Source organism: Frieseomelitta varia, unplaced genomic scaffold (assembly GCF_011392965.1).
Source record: "Frieseomelitta varia isolate USP_RPSP 00005682 unplaced genomic scaffold, Fvar_1.2 scaffold_34, whole genome shotgun sequence".
In the NCBI taxonomy this organism is placed as follows: Eukaryota; Metazoa; Arthropoda; class Insecta; order Hymenoptera; family Apidae; genus Frieseomelitta; species Frieseomelitta varia.
In genome coordinates, this window is record NW_025110079.1 from 723790 (window position 1) to 732899 (window position 9110).

Sequence of the window (9110 nt, forward strand, 5' to 3'; positions counted from 1 at the left end):
TTCGTTCCCATTCTCACCGGAGGCAGAGGTACAAAATTTTTTTATTCAAAGACAAAAACTTCTCGAATTCTCGTCTCTGTCGAGATGTGGGTGGATCGAATCCTCTCGCGATGCAACGAGATCCAGCGTTGTAGCCAAGCGCGATCGCAAGTGGCAAGTCGTGAATTTGAAAGGAGCAAGTACTCTTATTACACAATTGTACAGATATTCCCGAGCGAGTGGTACGTTTTGCGAATAGGGGAAGAAAGGCATCCCGGCAGCCAGAGGACACCGGACTCGTCTTTCTCATTGCTAGCCGAGGAGGAAAATAACACAGAAATCGACCAATTTATCGATCGGGTATCGTTATTCTCTTTCTCTTCGTTTTGTTTTTCTTTTCTTTTTCTTCTTTTTTTTTTCTTTTTTCCTTTCTCTTTCAATTTCCCTTAGCGCTTGTGAGGCGTTCACACTTGAGAGACTCGAGCTTGATCGATCGTGATACATCGTCGCACGATAGCCGATAGCCGAACTCGATCAAAGATATATTACACGACGGTAGAAACTCGATCGATCCCAAGATACGCACGATGTTTTCCTTCTCGTCTTCCGGAAAAAAAAAAAAAAAAAAAAAAGGACGGAAAGATAGGACGGGCGATCGAACCTGCCGATCGATCCTCTATCGTGTTGCGCGATGCAGATTCAAAGTGCCTTATGACAACTTGTTCGTACTCGCGAGAGCAACGCGTACACCGCGAATAATGTCGGTGGTTTTGCGAAACGACTGTGGTGGACGCGAGGAACGGATGAGGAAAGGAAAGGGGGAGGGAAATCTTAAGGAGAAGCGTCGGGGAGGAAGGGTGTTGAGAACGAAACTGAGGAGAAAGAATGGAAAGAAAAGGGTGGATAGGGGTAGAGAGAGCACGAAAGGAGAATGAGAAGCAGCAGCAGCAGTGGTAGTTTGGTGGGAAAGTAAGAAATACCACAGACTGTAACGATAATGTGACCGGACTGCGGATGTTTGTGCAAATTTACATATATTTTTGTGAATATCATTGGAAAGGTAGAACTAAAGATAGAGAGGATTGTTTCATCTAACGTAACGTAACGAGTACTGTACTTTGAATGTTTTGCATGTTCGGTGGTGAACTAAATTTCACCATTGTTCAAAAGAAAAAAACACGCGAGTCAAATTTAGTTCACGACCTAATATTTTTCCATATCATGTGCATTCTATGCTTTCTATTGCAAATTCCCTGTTGAACGCGTGAAAATCCGCAGTCTAAGTAACGACGACGACGACGACGACGACGACGACGACGACGACGACAACAACAACAACAACAGCGACGACGACGACGATGAGGACCGTAAGCGAGAAAAAGACTTGAAAATGTGACGCGAGTTGTCAGAATTCGCGTTTGAAAGTTAGTTACCGCATAGTCTGTACTCGCATGTTGTATTGTAACCCCTGAGCGATAGTGTTTCTACGAACGATAGTGAAAAACCGCGTAGACTGGTTATGGAATTAACTTTTCGTTCAGATTTCGAAAGGTCGGATTCGCGAAAATACCGCGGGAATGAAGACAGTTGAACAGCGCTGGTAAGTGCTGCGTCTGTTCACGTTCCAAACGAAATTGATCGAACGCCTCGTCATCGAGATTATATTGTTTGTTTCTTCTCTCGACTCAGAAATTGAATCGAACGACTCGATTCCATCTTACTCGATCGAACTAATATTATTAGGAAGAAAAGAGAAAAAAAAGGAAGAACTCTCCAGTTCGCTTGAAGACTCACTAATATTATTAGTTTGGTAAATTATCGTGCAAGAGGATCGTAGTCGCGAGGATCCACGTATATTCTACGTTATCCACGTTAGTTAATCGCATTTCGATCTAGCTTTGATACGAGCGTTACGATCTCTGAAACATTCAACGTCCGTAAATCCCGTCCAAAGAATATTTTTACTCGCATCGCGACTTGACCAGCCATTCCCTGCTTATTTTGCCTTTCATTCCCTCCTCCTTGTTTCGCTCGATGCTTCTACAATGCGCTCGCACACGCTCAACTCGTCGAGAGCCAAGAAAATGACTACCATCAGGCAATAAATTGATGTCGATTGTTTGTCAATTTTAATATTTTGAAGATTTAGAAGTTCTTGGTTCTCAATGGGTGTAATCCCAAGGAGGCTTTACGATCGTGCTCGGCCACATGTCTTCTCTTCCTTTTACTCCTACTCTTTTCTCTCCTCTCTCTCTCTCTCTTTTTTTCTTTTTCTCTTCCCAATACCGCGTGATAGCAAAACTTTCAAATTGTAAAAATTTGAAATTTTTCTACGAGATTCAGTGTGTAACAATTGACAACGCGAATAATCGAGAGATTGACCCCTATCACGGGTAAAATTACACTCCACGAGAATCTTACTATATATAAAAATATATAAATACGATAACTTTTCTACTTTCCAACTTAATATTAAGTAATAATAAAACGCTGAATTGCATTTTCTCGACTTGATTGATTTTTCAACCGGGTGAAATTTCATCCGTGATAGCGTTAACGCGACATTTCTTCAATAGCGTAGCGTAGAGTTCCGTTTAGAGTTGACGATAGTGTACAAGTGGAGGTCCGTATCTGCATGAACGTACGAGCGATTAATTTAATTGGAATTCGCACAGCGAAAGCGAACAGTGTCTGTTCTCACGATGATTTTTACTCGCAGTAAAATGAACTCACGCGCTACAGATTTACGTTCAGAATAAGCGCATTGAAATTTCGTTCGAACTCGCGTTCAAATGTGCAAAGTCAACTGATGGGAAGATCCGCTTGAATTTCGAAAAACTGTGTCGAGTAGTGTTTAAATTCATTTATTTTCTTAAGAAAAAGCAAGCTCAAAGTCAAAGATATTAATTGTGAATGCGTGCGAATCGATCTTCGCAGAATCGCTAAATCAATCGGTACTTGAACTGAAGTTTTATCTTTTAAGGGTTTAGATACTATTTCAACTTCGCGTATATAGATACGGATTTCTACTGTACATCTCTATCTATTTACCTATTTATCTATCTATCTATCTGTCCATCTGCCTACCTATCTATCTATCTATCTATCTATTTATCTATTTATCCGTCTATCCGTCTAATCTGTCCGTCTGTCTGTCTGTCTATCTGTCCGTCCGTCCGTCCGCCTGCCTGCATACTACCTGCCTGACTTGCATGCCTGGCTGGCTGCCTGCCTGTCTTTCCAGATCTCTCCCTGGCTCTCTGTTTGCCGGTATTGGATTCTGCGACAAACGTGCCAGGTTCGAATGATGTGTATCGTAAGGTGAAACGGGTTAATCCCCCCCGTGTATAACGGTCTGGTTTTTTTTTTGTACTCTGGAGAGTATTTAGGTTAGCAATCGAGAATGAGAGAAAAATGAGAAACGAGGGAAAGGAAAGAAAAAAAAAAAAGAAGAAGAAGAAGAGAAGCTTGGAGGACGATCGCGAGTGTAACGCGTCGTTATCGAAGGAAATCTCTGTTAAAGTCCGAGAAAGCGAGCGGACAGAGGAACAAAGAGCAAGAAAGAAAGAAAGAGGGAAAAGAGGAAAGAAGAAGAAAGCTCGCTGCTCGTGCGATCGCGAACCGTTTCGCGAAAGGCCTACAACAAAAAAAAGAGAAAAAAAAAAGAAAAGAAAAGAAAAGAAAAGAAAAAAAAAGGAAAAAAACTCCCCTCGAGTTGAGATCTCTGCTTAATATATTATAATATAATTATTAATTGTACATAAGCCTGGAAATGCGTTCGCGATCGGCTTCCTTTGTAATTAAATACTGTATTTAAAGAAAAAGAAAAAAAGAAAAAAAACCAATAAGTGTGAACGTAATAGCTGTAAAACTATTCCTACGGTGAACGTGAATGCTTTAGCCAACGTTTGAAGCGTGTGTTAATCGACTTACGCGCATTATTATTGTTAACGATATACAATTGTATTTACTTTTATAAAATAATGTCGGATATTGTAATTAAAATTCTATACCGAACAAACCACTCTGTATCCACGAGAGACGAATAAATAAAACGATGAAAATGACTCGTATCTCAGCCCGTGTTTTTCCATCGATCGCGAAGAAATGTTGTAATCGCGAGGAAGAGCCGCGTGTGATATTGAGCTTGATTTCAGGAGTTTTCTTACTGTGGATTGTATCTTCTGGTCTCCATCAAAATTAAATTGGAAGAAATTGATGGATCTTAAGAAAAGCAGGAAAAAATTGGCTTTTCGATGGAAGCGACTAATCCTTCTTACGTGATTCATTATTAATGAATATTATTGGAATAATTTTAAATCATTTTTTCATCCAAGCACGTTGATCCTTGATGCAAAACTTATTTAAATAGATGTCTTGTGCAATTAATTTCACGCTGAGAAAGATGAATAATTTTTCAAAAAAGAGCTCTCGAACTTATGCTGAAAGGCTAATTCTGGTTAAATTTTTGATAGAACAGTCTTCTAATTATTCTTACGTTACTGTAATTAGCTATTCTTTTTTTTTTTCAATTCGCTGCGATAAATTTATTATACCATTGAAGAAAATATTTTTTATTTTTGTTCGATTGATAAAAGAATCTTACAGTGTTTTCTATATAAAAATTGTACGTTTCACTTACCCGCAACATCAGTCTCCCTCAATTTAATCAAATTAATAAATTCTTGCACATTTACTTTACGCAAACTGCTTCAAAATAATTTATAAAAATCGTCGTTTATACTTTTAGCTACAGTTACGTGCTATTTTCATTCAAATTTTGCACATAGTTTACGAATAATTGTTATAACAAAAGTGTCAACCGATTCACTCAATAGGACCATGTTTTTATTCATACAAATTGGCTAGATGGAAACTTTACAAGTTAAATGAAACATAGAAAAAAAGCTGGGAATCTAAAAATAAAAAATTGCTTCTATTTTTTTGCAAATGAGAATTTGTTCAAATTATGAACATTCAAATATTAAGGTCGCGTAGCGGCGAATAGGAACTAAATTTAATACGTAATTTTGGACGCAGAGATGCTGCCATCTAGAGAACGAGTCCAGATTGATACAAAAAAACTAACAGGGCCACGTAACTCTCTCTAAATTAACTCTGAATTAATGAAAACTCTCTAAATTAACTAATTACTCATTTCCTGAGTTAAATATATCCACCTTTAAAATCGTGGATTAAACTACTTACACGTAGCGTAACTTGCTTAAACGTAAATTACATGATAATTGAAAGATACCTAACGTAGATTCTTTCGCAATACTTTCGCGCCGTTTTAGTCCAGAGTTTTTCTTCCGATAGAATTAATTATTAACTCTTATTTCACTGTATTCCGTCTTTACGCGAATCTTGAAAATTTTCCAAAAATTGTAAATACCAGAAGCACAGTTGAAATTTGGCGTGGCTCCTCCTCAGTCCTCATATTATCCTGATACAAAATCCAAAATTTCAGCCAGGAATATCTCCTAGTTCCAAGATTTTCGATTTCAGAAATATTTTCGAAAATCTTCAGCCAGGAATACCTTCTGATTTCTGAAATATTCGATGCTAAATATTTGTTTAAGAAATTTGCAATACCAAATGCACAGATTTACATATATTCTCCTATATTATAAGTGTACAATACAGTCTCTTGTATTACGGTGAGATTTATTTCAAGATAATGTAAAATATATATAATAATGCAGTATGATACAATCTGGTACAATAAAATTTAATACATAGTAATAATATTGTAGTAACGTAACATCCACGTAAAATAATATAAAATAACCACAACTTTCGTGTCAATGTAGATGCGTTTGTATTTGGAAAAAGAAATAAAGTTAAACTATATAAAATGCCACATACACACACACATTACAATATAATCATTAAACGTATAGTATCACTTATAAATAACAGACAATTGATCGTGCAGTTAATATTACACTAGTCACTTTACTTTCTACAAATGTAATTACAAAATACAAGTACAATAACGAGGTAGCCTTTGTCTTTTTCATCAAAAAATCTTGAAATGTGTGTAGTTTTTACATTCTTTAAATTATTCGACTTGCGAACAAGATTTTCTAAATATTATTATAGAAAGATCGATAGTCCAATATCAATAATACTAATAAAACGATCAATACGATTACTAATAATTAATATAGTTACTAATAAAATGACGAAATAAATGATCAAGCAAATGCTTCTTTCATTACCGTAATAAATATGCATATTACAATAATAACATGATTAGCAACTATTACAATAATAAAATGATGTATATGAGGAATTTACGGGTCTATTTAAAATTTCGTTTTCTTTCTCATGGTTATTTTCTTCTTTCTAGGAACGAAGCTACAAGTTTCCTTTGAAATCAAGAGGAGGCAACGAATGCATGTCTTCCTGCGTAGCGACTGGTCTCTTTAGTTTATGAAGGCAGGCTGTATTCGGCGAGGTGGAAATAGAATCGTAATAACAAACTTTTTTTAAGGGATCCACGCGCGACGTCGACGATGCCTTATGTAATTCCACGGTTTCGATCACTTCGGTCTCCGTTCTTTCGTTCGTCGTCGCCTCTTTCGTGGCGATGTGCATGTGCCATCTATGCAACAAGAGAAAAGTAAAAAAAGTGAAAAAATATAGGACAAGTACCCAATTCTTCTGTTGCAGTGCAGTCAGCAAAGTAAACGTTGACAAATCAATGACAGAATATTTTATACTCAGAACTATTTTAACTGTCAGATTAATGAATTAGAGAATAACAATTGCACCAGATAAAGTGTAAACTTAAAATAAAATAGTTTATGTACCAATGAACTCCAAGATCTAATTAGAGATACGAATAATTGTTTATCAACTAATTTATCGACTGATTTATGTTTCAGATAATAACAGAAGAGCTTGTACCGAGAGGTGACGCAGGGAAGTTGTCTCGGGAAGGGCTCAAACTCGGTCGGTTTCCTTTCTACTAATCTCTTAGTCATGAGAGGATTCGTGGCAGACTCCTTGGCGATAATGTTTCTCAAGTGTACGAGGAATTTATCGGTAAAATCATCATGCGCGAAGAGTAGATGTTGCAAGAGCGCCGAGGACGTAGATCTTAGATTGGGATCCATGCGGAGACAGCAATGCAGAAAGTCGATGGCCACCGAGTCCCAGGTGGGAAATAACATACGAATCGAAGTTACACCTGGTTTTGGTGGTGGTTTTGGTGGTGTCAGCTCGTCTATACTCGTGTGACGCAATATTCGACCGGGTCTGCCATGATCCATCAGTGTTTGATGCTTCGTGCACAGTCTCCCTAAAAAATTGAACGTAGAGATCCACAATCACATGATTCACGTCTATAAGATCACAAAACGTAAATATATTTACAGAACAATATAAATGTAATTACAGAAATATAAATATATTTACGTTACAGAAACCTTTGCGTAGAATCTCCGACTAGAGAACAATTTTCTTGAAGATTTGGACGGCAACACTTACCAAGAACTTTGGTTATTCGATAGAGTTGATCTACGTTGCTGTCGCCAGGGAAAAGGGGATCTCCCGTCACCATTTCCGCGTAAAGGCAGCCCACTGCCCAAACGTCCACTGCTTTGCCATATTGTTGATCACCAACAAGAAGTTCCGGCGCTCGATACCACCTTGTCGCTACATAATCCGTGAAAGACTCGTCGGGGATATTTATGAAACGTGCACACCCAAAGTCGCAGAGTTTCACAACACCGTGCGGAGATACCAGAACATTCTCCGGCTTGATATCGCGATGCATTATCTAACCGGGGGGGCCAGGAATTTTTTTTTAATTTCTATCAAAGTTAAACCAGGATTTAAAAAGTCAACACCCTCATTCATCAAGTACAGTCGGGACATTTCTACAGTGTAAGATAAGCCTGAACAATCGTTAGAAAGCTTCAGTAATTCTCGCTTTTGGAACCTTGGAGGAAGAAAGGATGTCGACTCTCGTACATAAATTGAGAAATAAAGAAAAGTAACGACGACAATCTCTGTGTAGATTGTATTGCAGCTTTATAATGTTTGAAACTTTCGGCTGGCAGAATATCTGAACGCGCAACTTACGTCCAGAAGCTCGAATGAGAATTAATAAAAAGCGAAGTTGATCGAAAGTTTGTAGCTTCCGAGTTGAAATTCATTCGCTACAAATCTCCTTCTTACGTTGCTACTGTGACAGAAGCTCAAGCCTCGAAGGACTTGGTAAATGTGTCGTCGGGACACCTCCCAGCCCAGACCGTTTTTAACGATTTCCAGCTCGTCCAGCAACGTGTGATCCAAATGCTCGAACACGAGATGAAATCGTTTCCTACAACGAAACACTTCGATCATATTTACTAGGTTCTCGTGACACAATTTCTGCAAATACAGACGCTGTCCTCTATTCTCGCTCTCGTACTCGTGATACAAAACCTATTAGCTCGATGAGGGTTTTACTTTCAACATCCTGATCTCGCGAAACGCCATTTTTCGCACTTGATGGTCCCCCTCGGTCTCCAGAAGTCTCTTAATGGCCACGAATTGTCCGGTTTCGCGATGTTTGCATTTCATCACCACGCCGTAACTCCCTCCTCCTATAATTTTTATCGTTTCATACTTCTGCATCTTAGTTAAACCGATTTGCGACCGATCTCCTGTATTTCCTTTCTGATTTTCTTTTTAATCTTTTAAATATCTTTCCGATTACGTTTGTAATAGTAAAAATATCACGGACTAATTGCGTTCAAAGAGGGATCGAAATAGTTAGGTTAAAAAGCTTCACACAAATCAAAATATATCTATCGATAGCTACGTTCCGCGCCAACTTTACGATAAACTTGGAAACACGAGGATTCGAAATGCATGAAACAAGAATAAGATTAATTCAAAGAGCAATGTGTTCGAAACGAAAATTTTGAAACAAACGACTAAATCGATTCTCTACAGGAAGATGCTTCCAGTGCATTCAGTGATTTAATTTCTCACTAATTCATACGTATTATTAAAATCCATTCACGCTCCAAATTACAGCTCTAATTTGCCTAATTTTCAATTCATTCAAAAGATTCACGACAGAAATCGACTGTACAATGAGCGATCGACGTCAGTGGGCGACGAACGAAACG

At 38.0% G+C, this 9110-nt stretch overlaps 1 protein-coding gene across 1 annotated transcript; it reads right to left on the minus strand.

The window, feature by feature from the left end:
- Positions 1 to 5740: 5740 nt before the first annotated feature.
- LOC122530368 (cyclin-dependent kinase-like 4) lies at positions 5741 to 8891 on the minus strand. Its single transcript, XM_043657242.1, has 5 exons — positions 8443 to 8891; positions 8170 to 8364; positions 7477 to 7768; positions 6895 to 7288; positions 5741 to 6589 (listed from the first exon to the last, which is right to left on the minus strand). The coding sequence occupies exons 1-5, from the start codon at positions 8608 to 8610 to the stop codon at positions 6343 to 6345; spliced, it is 1296 nt and encodes a 431-aa protein (XP_043513177.1). The 5' UTR covers positions 8611 to 8891; the 3' UTR covers positions 5741 to 6342.
- Between the last annotated feature and the right edge of the window lie 219 nt (positions 8892 to 9110).

Excerpts from the sequence above, each read along its gene's own strand:
- LOC122530368 (XM_043657242.1), bottom strand. The coding sequence starts at position 8,610 with ATGCAGAAGTATGAAACGATAAAAATTATAGGAGGAGGGAGTTACGGC. Across the intron at positions 8,365-8,442 it reads GCGAGATCAGGATGTTGAAA|AAATTGTGTCACGAGAACCT; the intron begins GTAAAACCCTCA and ends CTGTATTTGCAG. Across the intron at positions 6,590-6,894 it reads CTTCCCTGCGTCACCTCTCG|ATGGCACATGCACATCGCCA; the intron begins GTACAAGCTCTT and ends CTTGTTGCATAG.